Genomic DNA, 24,238 nt, shown 5'->3' on the forward strand with positions numbered 1-24,238 from the left:
AACTTATTATTTTTTAATTTAAAATATATTTTACCTTTTCTTTAAATTCTATTGACACTTCTTTGGTCCTCTTGTTGACTCATGAGAGAACTGTAAGATGCCTCCCCTAGAATCAACTTTGTTAGCTTTCTTGTGCATGATCTAATAATGCATTAACACACATTTGGCCAAGAAAGCAGCCAATTGTCCAATTACTTTTCCATATATTAAAAGGGCTGTAATTCCTACACGGATCACCAGAAAATGATGTAAATACCCTGAAATTAAACTGGACAGTCTGCATAGACCTCATAGTCATTGTTTCGTTTCAAATCTAATGTGCTGGAGTCAAATCTAAGGTTGTGTCAAGGTCTAAGGTCTTTCTAGAATCATTAACCATGCTGTTGAGATTTCTGTGCTTTTATTTCTTAGTTTTGCTGTGATATCATTTCTGGTAGAGGGTAGAGAAGCAACTTTATCATTTTTCATGATTTCAGAAAAAATGTGTGACGAGAACATCCTAGACTGTAATTTTATACTGACATATCTACATATGGAAACTGGCAGATATGCCCAGTATCTGTTTTAGTATGCAGAATCATATACAGCTAGCTAGAAGGTTAGAGAAAAAAACTACATGGAGATGGAGATGGAGATGGAGAACTGCACTTGACTCATGGAAAGGCATTTGGAGGTTAAATTCCCTGGTCCTTCGGAAGGGGCAGATGCATTATGGGGTTTTTGAAAGATTTATTAAAGATTTATTCTTTTGGGAAGCACTGCACAGGTGAGCTTTGACCCGGAGGTACCGAGCCCATGAACAGGGCCTCCGAAGGCTTTTCTGGGGCCCTGCAGAGAAGGTTCCAGCAGCACAACACATGGCTGAGTTATGGTCTCACTGACTTATGCTGGCTTGGCACCTGCTGAACATAACGGGTGTAGGCTGCAGTCGCCTTGAGAGAGAATAAGGTTTTCCAAGAAAAGCCTGATGCTTCCTTTCCCATGCCTGCTTGTTTTGCTTACTCGATAAATTGTTTGCAGTTTTCAGTGGTAAGTTATTTTTATTCATGAATTTTATTTCAGGGACCTTTACTCCTGTAAAAAAAATTATTGAATGTTTAATACTGGATATAATAAAGCCCTTGTAAGTTATAGTCTGTGTAGACTAGTTCAGACTGAAATATTGGGTGTTTCGTCACAGATTGGGCAGTTTTTATGACATCCAGTACAATGCATTACTTCATTAAAGTTAATCTACACTCTTTTTCCTTCACATTTTTATTCTGGGCAATGTCATTATAGTTTTGTGCTTTCCATTATTTCTGCAATGGTTTCAAATTCAATTTTCAGTTCAGTAAATGAAATCTCTGCTTTTGCAGAGAAATACTTTCCCGGAGTCTGTAGTCTCCGTCACCCCAGTCGTCAGGTGTGCATTTATGATGGAGCCATTTCATTTTGACGTTTCGCCTACAGAAAGTGAAGACTGGCTTTTAAACCTTTGTGCTCACATTGCCAGCTTGACATGCCAGTCTACATTCAGCGGCAGAACCCACTAGGATAGTGTTCCCTTGTGAGCTGTCTCATAGTTGTAGTTTTAGGAGTGAGCTGAGTGCCTTAACATGGAGGTATTGTAAGTATCTGTGGCTTTTCCATGATCTTATGAGCTGGGAGATTTATAGAAGAACCTTTAGAAAGTACAGTTTTACTAGTATGTTTTAGAGACTAGTTTTGTGATGGTTTGTAAGTCACACATTTTATAGCTTATATGATTGTTTTCTGTTGACAAATTGGAGAAGGGTTTGTTTAATGAAACCTCTTCTCATGATGAATAGAAATTATGGTGTATCAAGCTGAAGGACTTGGACTTGTGGTGAACACTACTACTTAAATCTGGGCCATGTCAGAGCTTACTGTGGCTAGCGGTCAGACCATGATGCAAAGTGTAATTGGTTGTGCCATCTCCCAGGGAATCAGGTTTTCAGTCTGCAGAGTGCACCACCAGCGGTGTCTCTGCTGCTCATTTGGTGGATTGAAATGTGAGAAGAAGCAGGTGGTTGACTGTTTGCATTTTTGGAGCCTGTGAACGCTAGCTTGTGTCCCTATCGAATAGACTGAGCCTACTGAGGGACTGAAAAGGTCCACAAGTGTGATTAGGTAAGGTAATCCATTCTGGGTTTAAAAAATGGGAAAATACAATAGCGGGGGTGTCCACCAGAGCTGTTTAAAGTGATTTGTGTCAGTTCTGAGTCCACGTCACCTTTAATTTGTTAACCTCCTATGAAGTGTCCAAGCAATGTTGCTGTTGGTAGTAAAGCAGCTGACCTTATGTCTCACTCAGAATGAAAGCATCTCTAGAACAGACAGCGGGATTCATAAATCATCTTGACAAGGGCTGGCATATTTTGCAATAAAAATTAGCCAACCTTGGAATGATTTGCACTGTGGACTTACGGCACTGTACAAGTTGAAAGCCAGACCTATGACAGATGGGTCTGTTAAGCGTCTATGGGGTATGAATGTTTGGATAAGTAACCTTTTTTCCCATGACTTGAGTTGACTCTCTTCTAAGTCGTACATGTTCAAATTACATGAACCTATTCTCTGTGTTCATGTGTATTCTCTTACATGAACCTATTTCTGCTGTATCCTTGTGTTGCCCATAGTAGAAATTGCTTATCCTGTACAGGGTTCCTTTCTGTTTAATATTCCCTGTTCAGAAACTGCACCTGCTCAGCATTCTTCAACCACAGCCTTTTCTCTGAGCACAGCAGTGCAGCAGTCTTCTGGGCTTTCGGCTTCTTTCCTTAAAAATCTGGGTTAAGGTATTGAAGCCTCCTAAGTATAGTACAGTAACTACTAGTGGCTATCTAGGCTGTCTGCTGGGAGTGTCAGGCTTGGATGTTTGGATAAAAGGGCCTGCTAAGTAAATGTAATAAAGCAATGTTTAGTAAGTTCTTTTGAATTTATTCAGTGATGATTAAAGAGGATAGGGAATTAAGAATGCTTGTCCATGACCTGTAAATAAGAGCAAATGTAAGTTTTTTCTTCCCACGCAGTTTATTGTTAATTGTGGTGATTGCTGAACTTGCAGTTGCGCGTTGATTGAATCCAGGCCTCTGGCTATTTACAGTGTGTACACCCTCTCTGCGTGTTTTCTTTATTTGTGCCATCAATGCTGCGCAGTTGTCCTGGCCACACTGTCACCAGCGAGCAGGCACGCGAGAGCGCGGACGCATTAAGACAAGCCGGAGCGTCTGTACTGTCAGTCGGCGTCGGACTCGCTGTGCGTTTCAGTGCTGAAACGTCAGGGCCGAGGCTGAGTGGGTCGGGCGTCCTGTGCGGGCGGCTCTGAATGCCACGCCTGTCACTCAGAGAGCTCCGGGCCCCCGGAATGGCGCGGATAATGGGCTGATGCCGCTCCGGGCCGACGCCGCTCCGGGCCTCCCGCGAGTCGCTGGGTCGGCACGGGGGGAGCACCGCTGCGGCAGGCACCCCCCGTTAAATATTTCATGAGCCCTCTCCCCGTTCCCATGCCTTTTTGATGGACCGTCGATTTAAGTGCACCTTCGGGCGCCAGACATTTGATTGGGTCAGCGGTGCGATTTCTTGAAATATTGCTCCCTTGTGGAAGAGTGTTTGCATCAGTTGCTTCACCTGAAGCCAAACGGCAATAGGAAATGTTAAAGAGCATGTCAGAAATGACTCTACGCAAGCAGTGTCACTTACGTGTAAAGATTATGTGACAAAACCTCCCAAGCCAGTTTAGACTGATGTGTTCCATGTGTTCTGTAGAGGGCCCCCCCCCCCCTAAAAACTAAGAACTAAGAAACACAGAATTTACTCTAACTGTAGAATGGCTTTTTAGTGTGCAGGCACAGCTTTAAACACTGATGTTAATCTGTTTAGTGAATTTGCAGCTTGTCCATTTATTTGTTTAGCGGCCATCTCGCCTCTATGGTGGGCCCCCTGTGCTGTAATGAGCTCCCCACAATGATCAGGATGGCTAAATATTCACCTGTTTAAACTGCACCTTGGCTCACTTAATACTGAACTCTGAACATTTTACATGAAATCAGGAAGTGTACCCATGCGAATTCTAAAAATGTATCCCCCCCCCTTTGGTCCCTAATAAAACTATATTTTCTCTGTTCTTGCACCTAGCACGGCATCTGACTATGTTGCATGATTACATATTGACTGATATTATTGTTTGTGGCCCTGATGATTAGCATCAGTACCATTCATTGCCCATATTTATATGTATACACATACACAAATTGCTCTGATAAAGACAATCTGTTAAATGTCTAAATGCAAATGTAAATCTGTGTTAAGAGGCTTTTTCTCTCAAGTGTCAATACTTGCAAATGTGTATTTGTATCTATAAAATGGTGCATTGCATCAGTAATATAAGATTTATTTGGGCTCCCTCTCCTCTTACTTCCATTCCCTGGATGTACAGGCAGAATTAAAGAAGCAGACTTCTTTGAAAGCCACTGTTCCAGAGAAAGCACATCAGTGATGTCTATGAATGACTAGATGTGTCATTCATTAGGGGACAGTCAGCGTAGTGTCCCTTGATGAAGAGTGCCCAGTCCAGTTCAGACAAACCCGTGATATCAGCACTGTCGATATGACAAGCTCTCCCTTTTTTGTCCCCCCCCCTCCAAATGCTAGATTTTGGGGTCAGTGCCTTTCTCGCAACTGGTGGTGACATCACGAGGAATAAGGTGCGGAAGACGTTTGTGGGAACTCCCTGCTGGATGGCTCCTGAGGTGATGGAACAGGTGGGTGTCTGTACTTTATTAAAAATGGTTGGTTACTAACAATAAGGTTACATCTTTCAAGGGTATGTCTCACTTGTTATTACATTTCTAAAAGGTCCCACAAATTAAAAACACTTACCAGCCCATAGCTTATTTTGATATAATGTGCTTGTGTGCAACCATTTTCAGTTGTTGCCAGGATGTTTATCCCGCTAATACTTTTAATTTCCGTTTGACTGGAATGGTCCTGAACGGATGATATTGTCAGCTGACATTATTTTCTGCAGGTCAGGGGTTACGATTTCAAGGCGGACATCTGGAGCTTTGGGATTACAGCCATCGAACTGGCGAGTGGGGCTGCTCCCTACCACAAATATCCTCCTATGAAGGTGAGCAGAGGCGTAGATGTCTTCATAAGTAAGCATACAGTTGAGTAGGAAGAAAGAGGTTCTGTCTTTTGCCCGAAAACAATTTATCAGGTTGTGTCATTAAGTGAGAGTCCAGCCACGTATCCATCACTGCCATGACTAAAGTGAAATGCAACGGTTTTTGGGGGCTTGAGTCTGAAGACGTACATTAGATATTGCTGCTATCACTCATTACTGCTCGTAAAATAGCTGGATGAAGGAGAGCGTCTTATTACAGCATAACAGTTTGTTGTGCTAAGTTGTTATTCTGAAGTCATTGTTTATTCAATTACGTGAGTGCATTTACTTGTAATGTACTTATTATACATTTACATTTTAGGCTTGTTGCATTTTTTAAATATACAATCAATTATACTGCTGGATATTTGCTGAAGAAATTCAGGCTAAGTGCCTTGCTCGAGCACCTTGCTCAAGGGTAAAATGGCAGTGCTCCTGGGAATCAAACCTGCAACCTCAGTTCTCTAACTGCTATGCTACACTGTTGCCCCTTTAGTTTTAGTTTAGAGTTTTCAACAGCCCAGTCCTTTTCCTAAATGGCCTTAATATGTAGTCAGCTTTGTCCTCCTCGTTGTGTTTTGTGCTTTTGTGCAATTGCATGCCTCTAAGTGTTCTCATTTTATGTGACTTGGAGCATGACCAAAATCGTTTTCACTATTCAGTAATCTTGAGACGCTCTGCCCTAAGGGTTTTTGTATAAAAGCAATAAACTAGTTCTATTATCAGTCAATTTAACTTAATGGTTATATAATGGTTAGTTTCTTTCACAATGTGTCTGTTTCCTCATTATCTTTGCTCGTACTGAGACGGTGCTTAGACTTACTGTTGCTGAAACTAAATAGGAGGGTACTGTATCTGAAGCTGAGTGTTCCCGTGATGTCACTGTGATGCACCTGACAGATGTAGAACTTATTATCAGTCTTCCGCTGTTGAGTGGAATAAAGAATTTTCAAGTTTTGTTATTGACAGTATTGTGGCTTTCACTGACAAGGCCAGCCCCTTCAGTATTTCAGTACAAAAATATTGACCGCACCCCAAATATTGAACTGACAGGTATCTTATAATTTCTGTGAAAGTATATTCATGACTTCGTAGTATTTTGGGAGAATCTGCTCTTTTCTAATTCTGTATGCATAGTTAATGCAGCATCATGTGTTAAGTAATGGTCCTAAATACATGGATAAAATCTCAAGTAATGTAGCTAGAACAATGTCTGTACTGATTAATGGAAGAGGAATGATGGGGAAAGTTCTGAAATGTTGAAACTTGCTTTGGTTAAAACAGTGGTAACATGATGTCTGGGTAAAAAGGTGAATTAAATGAAGCGTTTAGTGTACTGAAGCCGTCAGCCATCCAGGATTTGACATGGAAAGTCTCTGGTACAGCGACCGTGACCCCGGCACCGCTCATTGGCTGCCCAATGACCCTTCCTTACGTTTCAGGTGCTCATGCTGACCCTACAGAACGACCCCCCTTGCCTTGAGACGGGCGTCTCGGACAAAGAGATGGTGAAAAAGTACGGGAAGTCCTTCAGAAAGATGATCTCGCTGTGTCTGCAGAAAGAACCAGAAAAAAGGTGATAAGCGCACATGCATAAATGCTCACTTCAAGGAAATGCACACTGCCACAAATGTAAGGGGCAATACTCACAAAAAAAGTGTATCTCTTAATTACCAAAATAATTCCTTCCATCTCTACCACGTTTTCAAATGCTTGCTGACATTTCCGAGGAATCTAAATGTTCAGACAAAAATTTAATTCCCTCTTAACACGTTGAGAAGACGTAAGATGTCACCTTGCTATCACTTGCATCCAACAATCATTTTAGATAGTGTGACACATTAGAAGCACGTTATCTAGCTAAACAATCTGCAAAAGCTCATGATTCGTTCAGTGTATAGCCTACACACAAGGGATGTGACAGTATGAAAATTTCACGGTATGATAATCGTACTACTCAATATCACGATTTAACAACAGTTTTATGATTCATCGGAGGACACGCTCCGATGTCCTCCGACAGGTTTTAAGTTTAAAAAAAAAAAAAAAAAATCACACACAGTCTACTACTCGATCTGTTTATTTATGGCTCTGCAGATTTTTTAAAAACCATTTTTATTGAAAAATAAAACAAAAAATGCAACTGAATAGTTCAATCCTTGTAATTGTATATTTTAAATAATAAAAATAATTTTTCCTGAATCCAAAGTGAGCCCACACGGATGAACGAGTTCGCTTTTTGGGGGGATATAGTTACGGTCGGTATCAGAATCAGCATCAGACATCGGAAGTGTTGTTAAGGGACTGCAAACGGAGATGCCGTGTAGATGTAGGCTATAGACGGTTTCAACGGTAACAACATAAACAAACGTTACTGCGCATGTGCGTTGTTCTGGCCCTAACTTGACTTCCGGCAGACTTCCGCAAACAATCAATAACAACAGAGTCCCTCTAGACTATTTCTGATAACAAGCAAAGGAAATAACAAGTAAATTACGTTAGCTAGCTAGTTAAAACTATGTCTAGCCCGTATTATTTGGGGTTACCAGTCGAAGAAAAGAACCGTTACTTGGCCAAACTGAAATGCGATAATGTTACATTACCAGAAAAACAAGTGACAGAAACAGATAACTGTTGACAGTATTGCACCTTGCTGAGCATCATACATTCCTTACATAATCCATAACTGTTCTGGGTTACATGCACATTCATTCCTGTAGTAAAAAGTGCACTCTTTCTATGATATTGCTTAAAAACGATGATTAGAAGCACAAACTGGGGCTAGTGGGCAGCATGTGTAGCCAATGCAATTACTGTAGGTTATTTATTTGTATAGCATGTATTGATGGGAAAACATCGTGGCTCTTATAGTTTGGGTCATCTTGCTAGGTTACCACAACAAAAATGATCAGGCAATGTAACGCTGTCAAGTTATTGGAAACAGGTATCATAACGTTAGTAAAAAAACGTAGCTAAAGCGTATGAACTAATAGCATTGAGCTAACGTTACTGTGCATAATTTATACAATGTTAGCTACGTTTAGCTAGCTAGCTAGTTGGCTAGCTAACTAGAATGAATTAATTAAGCTACAATCAATTTAGTTAGCTAATTCATAACTATTTCAGGCTTGTTACTGGTCAGCTTAGTTATCGCTTATCATGAGTTTGTTACCTGAAACAAAGTGCTAGAGTGAGAGTACCTATTCGACCACCTTCGTTCGACAGACAGGAAAGCGTAAACTGATTCGCAACTATATATGAAATAGGCGAAATATCGGTAACAACCTGTACCTAGTTATGTAGGAAAAATATCCTTGTTATCCCCCTGTTGTTATTTTTTCAGTACTTTCACGTTTTTTTTTTTGTGTGCCAGCAAATAAGTCAGACGTGGTCCAGCGCTAGCATTTGGTTGCTAAAGGGTAGGGAGGACAATCGAAAAATTTATTTCCGGAAATTAACATAAGTATTGTGATTAAAATACCAGTTTAGCCTTAAATTAACGTATTGTGAACAGCGATCGTACATATATGGAATATTAATGTGATATATTGGCTGTTTTGTGGCCTTTTAGCTCGCACTTTCCCAAAATTCCATCAATGATAAGATCGGGACTCCGACGGCACCGAAAACCGATAGATTTCACTGAACATTCGACTGTTTACATTTATGGGGTTCTGAACCAGTGACATCATAATAACTCTTACTGGTTGATTTTACGCGGTCATTTATGGCAGTTGGTTCTCTCAGAATTCTGACTGATAGCCAGGTCAGTATTTTCACTGGACACTTGATACATCCAGACTTATAACTTCAAAGTCCCAAGTCATTTGTGAATGGTTTAAATGGATTTTGAAAGTAGACACTTCATGCTACAAGCATGCTAAGGGATTTGAGTGTGCTGTGAAGTTTAGGTAGCAAACAACAAGGCTGAATCCTTCTGACGTAATTTACATAGCGACTATATGCTCAGATCGCCTAGTTTCACTCACTACGGCCAAGCGGAATCGATAAGGTTTCAGAAAATATATAACTTTTAAAGATTTAATTCAATCTTCTACTGGGACTTTTGCCGTTTATCGAGGGTGTGACAGAAAATTTCGGTGCCGCTGACTATAATCGAATGTTTTTCACATTTACCGTTCGATTGACCAAGTACCATTCAAAGTACATTTTTATGGGTTAGTACTGTCAGATTGTGCTAGCTACTTCACATTAACCTTGTACAGCGATCAATAAAGGCTAACAGCACAGTACCACTTAATTCGAGTAACTTCTATCACCACTGTAATGAACTAAAAAAAGGTAACAAACGACCTTTTCTGTGAGAAATGTATTGTCAAGCTCACGCGCATACACTGCTGGCGACATTCTAAAGCTTCGTTTTGCCCTCCCTACTAAGGGGACGTGTATCGACCACCCCATATGAATGGAACTTGACATAAATTTGCTAGTATCCTGTCTTGCATATTGGAGGTTAATATGAGAAAGGGTGGTCTCTCATCAGCACGTCTAGGAATCCGTACATATTCACTGTTGTAATTAAGTCGCAGGACGCAAAATAGCCGTTAGGAAAGCAGTTTGAAATTATGAAGCAACGTCTGCGCCATTGACTTTAATGGGTCGCGATGACATAATTCATTGTCTTAAGTTGATATAGTAAATAAGGCTGTATTAGTATTACTAAATGTGTATGTATGAAGTTGATTTTTTAAAATACAGTTTATTATGTGTATTTTTACAGGACTTACATTTTAATAGGTAACGATGTCCAGTTATTTCTCAAAAATACGAAGTAACAACGGGCAAGCACCAGCTATGATAATCGCAGGGATTCATCAATTCGTTTCACAATTTCCTAGTGAGGTTACAAAGTTAAATTATGTATTTTTACTAATTTTCGAAATATAGTTTGTTCCTGAGGTCAGGTTGCACCCCACAGCACAACAACCTGAGCCCAACATCAGTCTGTTCATCAGTTTAACTTTCACTCCATTTGTAATCGGTGCCATATTAGCCAGTAAACACAAACCCAATAATAAACAAACACAGACCGGAAGTTAACTTAGGGCCAAGCGCATAACCTTGGCAACGCGCGTGCCACTGATGAAACCGTCTATAACAGCTAGCTAGCCAGCGTTACCAGATGGGAAATATTAAACGATCTTACCGGAGTCATAAAATTATCGGATTTTGAAGAAAATTATCGTACACAGCCAAAAATAGAAATCACGTGTAAATATGTGATTTCACAAAAATAGCATATTTATTGTAAGTAACAACCTTGTTTGACACGCCTACTCACATACGTCATCCAATGAGTGCAATACCAACAGCCACAAAGGGGAGAAAAACATTTGCGCACCACATACGCTACGTGGAAGCAGGCAACTTCCTGGACTGAACTCAAATGAATGAGACTCACTAAAAGGCCTGGTCTACGGATAATGTCAAATAGCCCACAATTAAATCGCAATCGCTCAAACATGTAATCGTTATAGTTGAGAGCTGTAACGTTACAATTCATCAGCATGGAAACAATAATTGTATAAGTAATCAGTGTAGAATTATAACGTTATGCTGTGTCAATGTATTTAATATGCTGTATCAATATTTGTTTGTTCTTGTGAAATCATGTCTCTTTTCAAAACGTCCAAAAAGTCTCTCAGTGCAGAACTGGCCCTACCTAGTATGTGAGTTCAACTTCAACCTCAGTTCTTCCGACGACTTTCTCTTTGCCTCTCCAATGCCTTCGCCTGACTCCTCGGTACTCATTTTACTAGTTTTTTTTTTTTTGTAAACTTGTTTAAAAAAATATATGAATGAAAAAATAACATTTCTGGTAATTTGTAGGTTGCAAGCTAGCTTACATTTTACATCAGAAAGAACGAGCGGGTGAACGGCAGCCGTGCAGCTGCTGGCTCCCGTTGGGGCATGCACGTCATGCATCAAGCATAATGATTGGCTGGAAAGACGCAACCTGTGTTTTTAAATGGCTTTGCCATGTATCCTAGATACAGATCTAGGATCAGATTTGTGAAAAGGCAAACCAGATCCCGAATCAGCAGCCAGGGGATTTAATCATTTCCTTCCCCTTTTATTGAAATGGCAAAATGATCCTTCATTTGGGCACTGGTTGAAAAAAAAAAATTCCCTGCATGAAAATAGCTTTTGTCACGTGATTTACTATCACGGTATCACGTTACGTTTATGATAGTACTATTTCATATTTGAATTTTACAGTATACCGTCATACCGGTATACCGTCACATCCCTAGTACAAACACAGTGATTGTTATGCGTTCAGACCCAAGAGGCGCATCTATTGTGTTATGATTGGGTTGAAATGCTTTATTCCCCTAATACTGCACCACAGCTCCCTTGTGCAAATAAATATTATAATTCAAATGCAAAACGAGAAGCTGCTTTCAAGTAATCGCATTTTATCTTTAAATCCCAATTTACATTTGTATGCATACAAAAATGAAATGAACAGATTCAAAAACCATGCTATAAATCCCTATGTTCAATTACATGGAAACACCAGACCACGCAACGTCCGAAATATTATCCGCAGGTCCTTGCAGTTAGGTGTTCATCTATATGGTAATCAGTGTTGAAGCAGGGAGCATTATAAGTGCTACGCTGTACTGTATCGGTCTATGAGGAGTGCCACGCTGACACCCTGCTGATGTCAGAGTGCTGTTCAGACCAGCATTAGGAATGGCACCGTTGCAGCATTGCTGCTGCTGTAGGAATGGCTTCAGGGAGCTGGTCCGATTTGTAATTATGATTTTCAGAAGCGAATCTCATTTTCTCTTTTGACTAACTGTCGTGTGCTTCCCTGAAGTTCCCAGTGGCTACTGAGCTCCAGATATGAGCTATACACAAAGCATGGAAACTTCATATCGCATATAAATATCACTGAAATATTGCAAATACTGCAACTCATGATGCTTTTGATCTTTATTTTGGTATTCTTGCGACAGCATCAGGAGTGGTAATAGTCAAAGAGCAAGGGGAATGGCTATACAAAAAACGTATATATGCAGTATAAGAAGCCGGTTTTAACTGTCAGTTTTAAACTACTTTCGTGATTTGCAATTTAAACATCAGCACGAATAAATGAGCATTTGCATACTTGTTGCATCTACAAAGGCTGGTCAGGCAAGCAGAGCTGAAGTAGAGTTTCTAAAAGCTTTTAGTGACCATGTTTGAAGGACTTTCTCATACAATTGGAGGAATAACTTAAAATCTCTCATTCCCAATCATGTCAGTCCTGCTCCTTAGACAGCATAGAAAGCAGAGGCAAACTCTGGCCAATAGGAAACTTCACAGCCGTCACAAATGGCCCTCATTTTTACAAGGGAGGAAGCACGGAGTTGTGAAACTCTATGAGATGTTGAAGGAGTGGAGCCCTGCTGTTCTTTAAGGAGCAGCAGCTCACTGGTGTGAGGGGGTATTGTGCTTTGTCCTATGAACTCCTTCCTCTGTATGCCCACCATGGGTCGCTCGCTTTAAGATGTGTCAGAACCTGCACTCTACCTCTATAGGCTCCATATATTCTGTTTCTGTTGGACTGTGAAAACTGAAATATTTGAAATATAATCCACTGAAGGCGTTTGCCTCTCTCTACAATCAGAGGCTTGTGTCAGCATAAAATTTTACACTCATTTGGAGTGTACACCACAATACAAAGCATGTGTACATTACAAATCTATAATATGAAATAAAACTGCTGTAACATTTTAATTTGGCTTGTGTTTGTACTATGTTACTAATGGAAGATCAGTCATTTTTAATTAAAAAATGAGGGCGTTTCTGGGACACTGGTAATATGGTCTTTTTGTGACATCCTTAGATCTCAGTTACCTGCCTTAAGCCCTAGTCAAGAGGCCTGTTTTATTGGTGTCTGGTCCACCCTTTATGAACTGTAGTCTGTATTTTTTTTTTCAATGATTGTTGTGCACCAAAGCTCTGTTCCAGTTTTTTACTGGATCTGAGGTTGGTTGCTGCGCTTATGCTTTCCAGTGATATAAGATTCCGGTTGCAGATGCGTTACAGAATATTAATCATAAGAGCGTGTCCTCCGATGAATCGTAAAACTGTTGTTAAGCTCGAGGATTTATGTTCCAGTCCACATGATTTCCTTGTTTTTCTGGCGATATCAAGGTTGTTATCATGCTTTATGTGTGTATGTAAATACACAGCGATCTGCTTGATGTTTTAATGCTCGTTATTAATGAAGACACATTTGATTTTCTGATCATGACTCACTTAAGTGCACAGCAGCCAAGACGTTTACGACTATCTTGGGGGAAATGAAAGATGTGGTCTAGAACAGGAAAGACAGTTTCTTATACTCTGCAGTGTTTTCTTTTTGTGACTCATATCCTTACAGGGGTCAACTGTTCAATATCATTGTAATGATTTTAATATGAGAGACATTAAACAATCGTGTGAGTATCTTATTTTACCGTGTCTATTTTCTTTCAGACCGACATCATCAGAGCTTTTAAAGCACAAATTCTTCCAGAAAGCAAAGGTAAAGAGACTCCTAAACCTCCGCTCGGCCTCAAAGAGGGCCCCCAACTCGGGTTCCCAAACAGAGCTGCCCTGTTCAGCGATAACACACCGTGAAACCCTCTTCGGTCCGTACCTCCAGCTGCCCTCTGGGAAGGTTTTATTTTGTAGCGCTCGATATTTGAACCCGGCCACGGCCTTCCTGGCACTCCGCGCGTTGCGCCGCGGACGCTGCCTTTCGAGCGGTTTTTCCGTGACAGAGGCAGAGTTTAACGTCCCCGCAGGGGTTTCCAGCCACCTGGTACGGTCCACACCCAAACAGCCGCAGCGCTGTCTCTGCAGTTTAGAGCTGCCAGAACCCCTGCTGGTGTGGCGCGGCAGGGAAGGACTGCGCCCGTGGGGTGTGACAGCGCAACTGCGCTCGCTGCTGCACCCTATAAGTACCCTGATTTCAAAGTGCACAATCATGTGATCGCGTTGCGTCCAATAAGTGGTCCATACTGCACAATGACACCGGACCCGGAAGTAGGGTGCAGCAGCTAACGTCATTACAGTGGCTTACCGGGAGAGCCTACTCAGACTCTCCTCATTGGAATGCAGCACATTGCCATACATTTCCTGTAGGGGGTGCTGTGTCAACTGCAGAGCCACTTTGCTTGCTGAGCATATGTCCTCATCCTGGGCAGTTCATACTCTATGGCTACTATTTATTTATCTATATAAAAACAGTATGTATCCTATAGGGAAATTAATGGGTATTACTGAAGATACTGCTGATTAGTTCAGTTCCCTCTAGGTACAGCCACCATACTGGCTATTGGTGCCTCAAAAACCAAAAGGTTAATTTTACATGTTGGCCATAGCTGTTGTGTCAGTAAAGCTGCATTTGAGCTGCATTAATGGACATTGTCTTTGATAAACGTAAACACTGTGTAAGTTGCTCATGTTTAGTTTCCACCTTTGTTTTCAGAACAATGAATATTTACAAGAAAGGCTGTTACAGAGGGCACCAACAATAGGACAAAGGTCCCGAAGGGTAAGATTAACCAAACAAGGAAATTAACTTCCCTTAAATGAGCAGATACATCCTAAAAATGGATTTCTTTCAGATCTGCTGTTCACGCCGGCAGTGAAAGGCAGATGGGAAATGAGCTTGCTCAAAGGTCACAAGTGCCAAATTCCTCCTTTTAAAGTGTAGCTGTATCACAAAACTGCTGTATGCAGCATGACATTGCTATTTTAATAGTTCACAGAAAAAAACAGAAGCATGCAAGACCCGTTTCCAAGTGTAATTTTGAATTTTGTATCATTTTTGTTTTGTTTTGTTTTGTTTGGCAAGTTCATTTGTAGATTGATTTGTCCCACTGGTGTCTCTTTGCTGTACATCATGTGGATTTCTAACCGTTTCCGCTTACTTTATGTGTCTGTTGTTCTGTTTAATTGCGCACTGCATTCCCAAGTGGAGTCTGCAGTTATGCTCTGTGTCTGATGAGAAGCTATAAAAATGTGGGCACAGATTTCATTGTTGCTCGGGCACTCTGGATGGCAGTCTACTGATGCTGATAATAAATTCCTGCCATGGGTAATTGTTTTTTTTTTAAAGCCACCTTTATTGCTTGCAGGACAGGCATTTTAAATTTGGGGTCTTCAGTTATAAAATACAGTGCCTAAGGCTTTGTTTAAACAGCAGGCCTTAATTCTCAAATCTGATTTGTTTTTTGGGTGGCTGTCCATGCAATAATTAACGGATTCCACCTAACCATTTGTGAAGTTACATTTTATTTCTGTTGTGAAATGATGTCAAGCAAGGAATAAAAAAACGCAGTTGAGAAGGTAGAAAATCAGATTTGCCTGGTCACGAGTCACAAGGCCAGGTATTGGATATGTCAGATTTCTGACCAAATACAAATCTAATCTGAATCAAAATATCTGATTTGATGGTTATTATTTGTTGTTTTGAAAGGAAAAGGATCAAGGAAAGGGTCACATATATGTCAGACAGATTTCCCTGCTGGCTGTCTGAAGCCCAATATTCTTTGCCTGTCTTTGTGTTTGTCTTTGGAAATGATCGTGCGCACTTTCGTGCACTCGTGTGTTTGTTTGCGTGCGCGTTTGTTCGTTACACAGGTGAGGCGTGTGCCGGGCTCCAGCGGCAGGCTGCACAAGACGGAGGACGGCGAGTGGGAGTGGAGCGATGACGAGCTGGACGAGGAGAGCGAAGAAGGAAAGGCCGCTGTGGCAGCCTTACGGGTCGGTCTCCACCTCCGCTGACCATTCTCACATCTTTCCCAGCTCCTAAATTTACACTCTTACTCTGTACTCTGAGTGTTGTTATAAATGCCTATTCCAAAAATTATTTTCAAGTAATGTTGTGAACAGTGAAATATTAACCAGACAATCTAATGTTAAATATAAAGTTGAGAATAGTTTTTAAAAATTGTTCTCATACTATGTAGCTATTCACATTGCCCGCCAAACTTGTGGCATTATGACAATATCCTTCTGTCCCATCACTTGCTGGAACATTTTATTTGGTAGTCAGCAGACAAAAAAGCTGGACAAAAAATGTATACATCTTTTTATTGGACAACAATAAGTCATTGAATCCACATAACCCTCTGCACACAGATGTATCGGTATGGTTTGCAAACAGTGGTTTGCCCAGAGAGTTTGAAGAGTTTGAGAGTTTGAAGGGTGCTACACAGACACAACGGTCCTTTCATCCCCTTCCTCATTCCCCAGGTCATCACTGTGAAAGAGAATCAAGTCTACCAGTTGACCTCAGGGGTTAGATAAAGGCCAATGGTTATGGTCAGAATGTTCAGGGTGTGTTGCATAGCTCTGACAGTGCCATCATCCTCAACCCCTCCCCTTGTTCTTTGTGTTTGATGGTGAAGGACCAGCAGCCCAAGGCCATAAGTGCACCCCGGCGACAAGTGCGCTTCTCCCTCCCTCTCGAGCTGCCCCCACCCAGGGTTGTTCTCTTTACACCAATACAGATGGCGTTCCCCTAACAAGGAAGGGCTCTCATTGGGTGGGATGGGGAAGGGGCGGGGCACAGAGGGGTGGGACATGCTGAGGAGCATGTAAGGTTTGTCAGTAGTGTATGATGTCACAGAGGAAATGTGTAAATTGGGGGGGGGGAGTCTTGGGTAGGGAATAGTTTCATGGTTGTCACTGCTTTAGCAGCACAGGGTCCCTACTCACTCCTGTGGCCTATAGAGTAGTGTGTAGGTCCGTAAATCTTCCGCTTTAGAAGAGCAATTTTACAGTACAGTCTTGTTGTTAGTGGCTAGGGCACATTTTCTGACCCAAGGGGTAGCATTAATGTTGTAATACTGTTGTGCTGCCACCCAGAGAGCTCACCTTGCAAATGAGCCACACTGTTTAAAAAGCTGACTTTTTTGAGTGAATTGGTGTTGCCCTGGATAATTTTGTCTGCTAAGCATATGAATAAAACTAATGCTAATAAGATGCTTGAACTAATGCATTTATGCTGTTTGGTGCTCCTCTGTAATGCAGAGGCCTGGGTTTTCAGAGAGAGAAAGTTGAGGCGTGTAAGTGAGGAGCAGGGAGGGGCCAAACTCCCCATGGAGCTGGGAGCTGGAGGTGATGAGGAGTTGGAGTGGAGTGGAGAGGGGGAGTTTTTTTGGGGTCCTTGTGTATTCAGTTGGTGTGCGCAGTACTGAAGACTTCACAGGCACATGCCTAAAGTTATGTTGAATTATATATGTGACTGAATTTGATGACTTGAAACATCGTTTGCCAATTCATACAGTTTGTTGCTAGGACTCTGTGTGGAAATAAAGGAAACATTTCCAAGAAGTGCAATGTTTTTAAAGTTTTAGATGACAATGATTAGCTAGTCACCTGATTGTGATTCAGTGAAAGATGCATAATATTAGATGCAGTTTGGCCAAATGGATAGTGTGTACTGTGGACTGTTGAAGTATGGGAACTTGGGTAGTAACATTGATTTTTCATTTTGCTTAAAGCGGAAAGTTTAGCAGATGAGTGGAACTCTAGGGGTCTAAATTGGTATCTGTTAGATCTCTTTGTACAAACGTTGTGTCTGGAAAGTATCTCAAAACGCATTATACATCATAATGTAACCTCATACAGTATTACTGCTTCTTTTGGGGAATTCCCATTTTCTCAGAATTCCTTGCGTTGGGACCGGTCAAATCCCACAGGCTAAGCAGCACAATATCACTTGCAGATGTTTCTGTCTCATCTTTGAAAAATGTGAGGAAATGCTGCCAAATAAAAATAGTCTTTCGGCTTAACTTCATGAAGAATATCTGCTAACATCCTGCTCATGTTAGCATCTATAAATCTTCAAGCCCTTGCATAATTGATGTCATTTGAAGGGGTTGACTTGTTTTACCATCAGCTTGTCTTCCTCGTGGTGCACCGTAGCTTAATAAAACTATCTGTAAGCCATATATGATCAAAAAAAATGGCATTAGTTTGCTTGCAGTTTCTCCATTATTTATGAGACCGGTCTACCATAGCATTCCATATTCAAATCCAACCACCCCGGGAATCTGAAAGCTGTGGAAAAATACTGTATTATCTGTTACATCAGAATGTACAGTGGAATACTTCACATTGTTGCTTAACAACTGGGGCTCAGTATCAGTATACATCACCTTCAGCATGTGGTCTATGTAGTGTGCACATTAATAAAATGAATATGTTCCTCTTTGTCCCTGGATACTTCCTACTGCGGTGCATCTTTCACATTGAAATTTCAAGAGGAAGTTCATTGTGGTTATTTATTGCTTATTAGCTTAAAAGTGAATATGGTGGAAAATATTTCTGGCCTTGCTTAACAATTGGGAGGGGAGCTGTCTTTCCTGGAAGCCATCTGTATTAGTAGTTCAATTCTCTATATACTTACAAAATCATTGTTACCTATTAACCAACAAAAGAAAGATTACTTGCAGTGGGTAATCTTTAATATTGAATTTAACACTTACAAGCAGTTCTTGTTATAATCCCTGAACATAAATTAAACCAATTGAAAACATAAACAGAATGACACTTGTGTTTTTTTGGTTATAGAATTTAGATTTTCATGTAACAAAAATGTATATCTGCTTTTCCCTCCCATGATTCATAAAATGATTGTCTTTATAAAATATGTTGGGCCTCATTTGCTATAATTTAATTTTGATTAGGTTGTTTTTCTGATTACTTTATGTTATGGTGGGCTTTTAAAAGATCTCTGTTAAAGGACTGCTGTACGACAAATCAGCTTAGAGACTGCCTTTCTGCCTCTCCACTTTGAAAAGGAGACATTTTTCTGAGCCAGCTCTGAGTTTTCGACGTCGCTGTCCGACATTAATGACTAAGGCTGGCTCTTCTCCGGCTCTGCATCTACTGTGTGGCATTAGCGGAGGGACCAGTCAGGAAGCCATGAAGACCAAGATGCTGATACACGTAGTGCTGACAGTGTCCCCAGCAGCCCTCTAGGTCTATCATACAACGCAGGAGAGGTGTCAAACTCAGCACTTAGAGCTCGCTTTTCAGCCAAGTCAATTTGAATGGTTTCCAAATTTAATTACAATTTAAATCCTACTTTGACCAGTGCTGGCTCAAAATACTGTTAATGGTTGGCAGTCTAAAATGAATGTGTGGATACCAAACTGATATGACTCATTTAGGATTCATTATTTCGTCACTTCTAATTGTGGGCGGGGTAATCTGGCAGATTTGGTTGACGTCAGCAAGCTGTGTTTGTGACCCCTACTCACTCCTGCGGTACACTGGATACTGATTAAGATTAACACACATTTTGTGCTTGAGTTTATCGTGCTTGATATGATTTTGTGTGTTTTGGTTTTCAGTCGCCCAGAGTGAAAGATGGACCACAGAACTCAGAGGTTTGATTTCTTTTTTTGGTTTCCTTCCTCTCATTATAAGAAATAAAATTACTTTCCATAATAATATCTAAATAATGAATATAATTTATTAGTATTGCTTGCCAAGTGGAACGAGTGTTTTATTATTAATGAAGGGGGCTTTGTTTTGAGCATTAAATGTATCCCCTTCATTATTAAAAACACTAATTTATTCATTTTCTCAAATGACTTGCTTTAATCTGTTAATTATATGCTGGTTTTTAAATCGTTATGGAATAGACACATTCCATAATTGTCTGTTAATCTGTTTTCTTTCCAGGTTTTTCCAGTGTCAGAGCCTTGTCACCTCCAGCCTTCAGCCCAAGGCCAAGCCCAACTACCTCAGCCTGCTGGCCAGACCGCTGCGCAGGTTCCCCAGGCCAACGTACCACCCGCCGCCCAGGCTTCAGTCCCAGCACAAGGCCCACCTCCTGCTGCCCCAACTGCCCAGGTACCCCTCGCTTGCAATCGTCAAAAATGCTCCTTCGGCTTGTCCCCAAAGTTCACTGAAACAACCAGGCGAGAAAAAATTCAAGGAATAAAAAAAACATAGCAATCACAAGAACTGGAGTGCATTTCCTCTTCTGAGCGGATGCCGATCTCGGGTGCATCTGGGCACGCTCACACCTATTTCTCATTAACATACTGCATCTCGCAGTTCATCACTCAGAATCGAGTGATCGTCGCCATCAGGTGGTGAAAGAGGAGGGTGCAGGAGACCAGTAGTTTTGCCCATCTGTCGGTGCTTCTCTTGCAGATCTGCCAAAATCAATATTCCCCTCAGAAACCCCAGTATTATTCAGCGGGTGCTTCCTGCTCTTGCCTTCCCCGCTGAGCGAGCTGCTCAGCTGTGCAACACCTCCACATGCGTTCTATTCACCGAGAGATACCGGCGTCCCATTGGCTGTTCCCCGCACTCCCTCGGGGAAGGCGACGGGTGGCTGATAAAGCGAGCCGTTAAGGCCGCGGATAAAAAGGGCAAATATTAGCTGGAGTGCTCAGCAAAGCGATGAGTCGTGTCTTTCTTTCTTTTTTTTCTTTTCTTTTCCCCTGGGAAGCCTTTCAAATAAAGTGTGTTAAATTTGACCTAATCATGCTGAGCCCTGTTAGAGAAGGCTGCAGTCAGTGCTGATTTAATGGAGTTTCTTGGGCGTAAGGGGTTTTGAGAGGGCAGCGTAACTTGAGATGTGATTGGACGAAACTCTTTCACACACAGGGTCATTTGTGATGAATATTCCCCCTGCCATCCATAGTGTAAATTGGGTACACTAGTAAAGCAAATGTTTTTTTTTGACTGAGGCCGATTTAATAGTTGCCTATCTTTAATGATGCAAGTATATGTTGACTCAAGACAGAACAGACCATCTTCTACCCCCCCCCCCACTGGGTGAACAAATGGTATATTCCTTTTGAAACTTTACTTAATATCTTTTGTACACGTCGCACTGCTGTTAGCTCCGCATTCAAACGTGAATCTGGCATGTCAAACATGAACCTGGGATGCACAAGATTTTAATGAAAAGAGAAAATTAAATGAAAAGCCATTTTTAAAAAAAACATTTTGTGTGTTATCCCATCCCTATTATCCCTCTCATATAAAATTGGCAATTGTTAGTCTCCAATTACCAGCTGCGGCAGTTACGTTGCTGCTGTGCCTCTCGAGTCAATGCTGTGTCACGTGCGCCTGTGCAGACCCCTTTGTGGCTGAAGCGTGTGAACCAGAGGGGCCTTGTTTTTACTGCAGGCCGAATGGGGCCACTCTGTTTCAGCTGGATTAATTTTAATACATGATTTCCTCATTCCGCAGGCCCCAGCAGCTGCACCCGCATACGATGCCTCCAAGACTCCCATCAGCTTGGTATTAAGGTTGAGGTAACGTTTGCTTAACGTTTCCATTTCGCTTTGCTGTTCTTGACACATAGTTTCATCTGCACACAATCACAATCATACTGTCAAGTGCAACTGAAGATGGCATACAGTATGAACCAGCCTGGCATCAGGTCTTACTGTACTTATGCACCTGCATGACGTTAAAGTTAATGAATCGAATGATTGTAATTGAGATTAATGACCTTATCTGATATATTAACCAGTATCTTACAATTCAGGTTAAACCTGTATATCATCTTGTATAAATGTATAAATAAATATTAAGGTCAAATTTTTAAAGACGTTTAATATAACAAACTCAGCATCAAACCAAGTTAAAAGGCTTGTTTCAAGAGTGAATGGAATGCATTTTAGATACCTTAGGTGTATTTAGTGTGCATCTGGTTACATGGCATTTACTATTACATAGATTACATGGCATGGATTATTCCCTAACACAGTGGTAACCACGCCTGTTCCTGGAGATCTATCGTCCTGTTGGCTTTCATTCCAATCCTAATAAAGCACACCTCATTCAACAGCTAGAGATCTATTTAAATTACTAATTAGTAGAGACAGGTGTGCCGAATTAGGGTTGAAAAGAAAACCTACGGGGATAGTAGTTATGCAGGGACAGGGTTGGATACCACTGCTTTAACAGGACTGCCTGTTTAAGTGATAATAATTTGTATCCTCTATTGCAGTATCTTGAAAGACCAATAGAGGGCAGCAGAACCCAGAGTTTCTATGTTACAGTAGACTGTTACTGATATGACGATGATTCAGCAGTAGTCATTGCATCTATGACCTAAACGTTCACCGGGGCCTGAAACATTTTAATTAAAGCATAATTTTTGTATTTTCTGAAAACTAAAAATCATATCTGCATATGGATTTTATTAAAGATTGTAGAATAATGTTTCTTTTCCCCTTTTTAAATTTTGTGCTTGAAGAATAAAAGTATGCTAAGGCTGAATGCGAAGACAATGTTCCCTCTTTCTCTCTCTCACAGAAATTTAAAGAAGGAACTAAATGACATACGATTTGAATTCATGCCCGGGAGAGGTAAGCTGACCTTTCAGTTCTTTTTCTCTGCCTTTCATTAACCTCTTAAGTGATTTTTAAGGGGTTCAGCACATCAAAGTACAAAATGATTGTGGAACAGTGTGACAGAGATAAACACATTTGTCGGTTGTGAGCTGTATGCCCAGACCCAGTTATTGGCTTCGATTGACCTGCTAAAAGACGAGGGGGAAGACTCAGGTCTGGACTGACAGGGTGAAGCAGACTCAGAATGGCTGGCGTGCTTTAGAATGCCCCGTTGCCTGAAGCGATGCTGAGACTAGACGAGTGGGAGGAACAGATGCGCGGTTGAAATCGCGAGTCAGGGTGAAGTGACTTTTAATGAGCGTATCAGACGTTGTCAGCGTTAATAAGCGAGTGGCGGTTCTCCTTGGCGGTTTTTCCTCCTCAGACACGGCAGATGGCGTGTCACAGGAGCTGGTGTCTGCAGGCCTGGTAGACGGGAGGGACTTGGTTATAGGTGAGTCAGAAACTACCGTCAAAGTCCACCTGACAACCGCCCGTCCACACACTACCTGGCACATAATGACTCGCCTGGCAAAGCTGAGAGTTTGCTGTCAAGTGTTTAGAAGATGGTGAAGCCTGCGACTTGTGAGTCTCTTGTAAAGAATGTCCAGTAACTTTGTTCTTTTGTTTCAGTTGCTGCCAATTTACAGAAAATAGTTGAAGAGCCACAAGCCAACAGAAATGTCACTTTCAAGCTGGTCAGTAAAATTAAAACAATACATTTATGATTGATTAGTTCAAGAGATCATGTCCATGTCAATCCAAAATGCCTGGAAAAATGAGTTATTCCAAGTCCTGAAAACAGAAAGCTTTTGTTACAGCACACCATGAATAGTTTTGTTTTACCATTTAATTTAAACAAATAATTTTGTTAGGTTGCCCTTAGCAGTAGGGGTGTCACTTGCCCTTAGCTTGGGTGTCACTTCCAGCAAAAATGAAAATTAAATAACATGTAAAATTCTCTTCATGTTACAACTTTGTAGACATTTTTTGTGAGCTGACTTCAAATATGCTTACTCATAAAGTCTTGTGGATTACCATCTATCATTTGTTTGCTTTGAAGAGTTTATGCGTTAAACACTTTATGGCAAAAGCTAATATCGCCTTCATTTGATTTTTATTTTATTTTGTAGTATCAATTTTCCAATTATTGTAAGCTACCTTGAGACGCTTTCAAGGAAGTATCGAAATCTACTATTTAAATGTAATTAACAGGATTAATGGTGCCTGATCACACCCCTGTGTATGCAGAGCTGTATGTACAAACATGGCCCTTGTGGATAGAGCGGGCTCTCAGCCTCCTACCAAGAGTGTATCGCCCCACTGAGTCCCTCCAACGCCTTTCCTTTTGTGGGGTGTCTGGGATCTCAGCCTGTTACCAGGAAGCCAACAGGGAGACATAATGACCCTGACCAATCTGGTGCGCGAGCAATCAGCAGACTCATTCTGCTCCAAATGGAGCTGTGCTTCATAGGCTTAGTAATAACACTCTGATAAGCTGGCGCGATTATATGTTGCGCAGGAAATATGAATGGATCCCCTCGAATTTGAGCATGAAGAACAAAAATAGGTAGCCTACATTATCCGTAAATAATTTTACGGACGTAAGAAAATGCTGCGCAATGTGGGGAAAGTATAGCAAGAGTTCACGGACGAGTTGTCACCAGAATGTCCGCTACAGGCT

General features: G+C 41.2%; 1 protein-coding gene and 1 long non-coding RNA gene across 2 annotated transcripts in view; both read left to right on the forward strand.

Moving 5' to 3' along the window:
- Positions 1 to 24,238, forward strand: part of oxsr1b (oxidative stress responsive kinase 1b) — a 71,835-nt gene that overhangs the window by 47,095 nt on the left and 502 nt on the right. Inside the window, exons 7-18 of the mRNA XM_064331058.1 lie at positions 4,657 to 4,766; positions 5,033 to 5,134; positions 6,613 to 6,746; positions 13,664 to 13,712; positions 14,661 to 14,726; positions 15,818 to 15,940; positions 19,543 to 19,578; positions 19,877 to 20,047; positions 21,404 to 21,468; positions 22,478 to 22,530; positions 22,940 to 23,008; positions 23,188 to 23,252. Of these exons, the coding sequence (XP_064187128.1) occupies positions 4,657 to 4,766; positions 5,033 to 5,134; positions 6,613 to 6,746; positions 13,664 to 13,712; positions 14,661 to 14,726; positions 15,818 to 15,940; positions 19,543 to 19,578; positions 19,877 to 20,047; positions 21,404 to 21,468; positions 22,478 to 22,530; positions 22,940 to 23,008; positions 23,188 to 23,252 (1,043 nt within the window). The remainder of the gene's footprint in view (positions 1 to 4,656; positions 4,767 to 5,032; positions 5,135 to 6,612; positions 6,747 to 13,663; positions 13,713 to 14,660; positions 14,727 to 15,817; positions 15,941 to 19,542; positions 19,579 to 19,876; positions 20,048 to 21,403; positions 21,469 to 22,477; positions 22,531 to 22,939; positions 23,009 to 23,187; positions 23,253 to 24,238) is intronic.
- LOC135252689 (uncharacterized) lies at positions 6,770 to 10,953 on the forward strand. The gene is made up of 2 exons (XR_010329459.1): positions 6,770 to 7,513; positions 10,293 to 10,953. It is a non-coding gene; the product is annotated as an uncharacterized LOC135252689 (long non-coding RNA).

The sequence above is a fragment of the Anguilla rostrata genome, chromosome 4 (genome assembly GCF_018555375.3).
Source record: "Anguilla rostrata isolate EN2019 chromosome 4, ASM1855537v3, whole genome shotgun sequence".
Taxonomy (NCBI): Eukaryota; Metazoa; Chordata; class Actinopteri; order Anguilliformes; family Anguillidae; genus Anguilla; species Anguilla rostrata.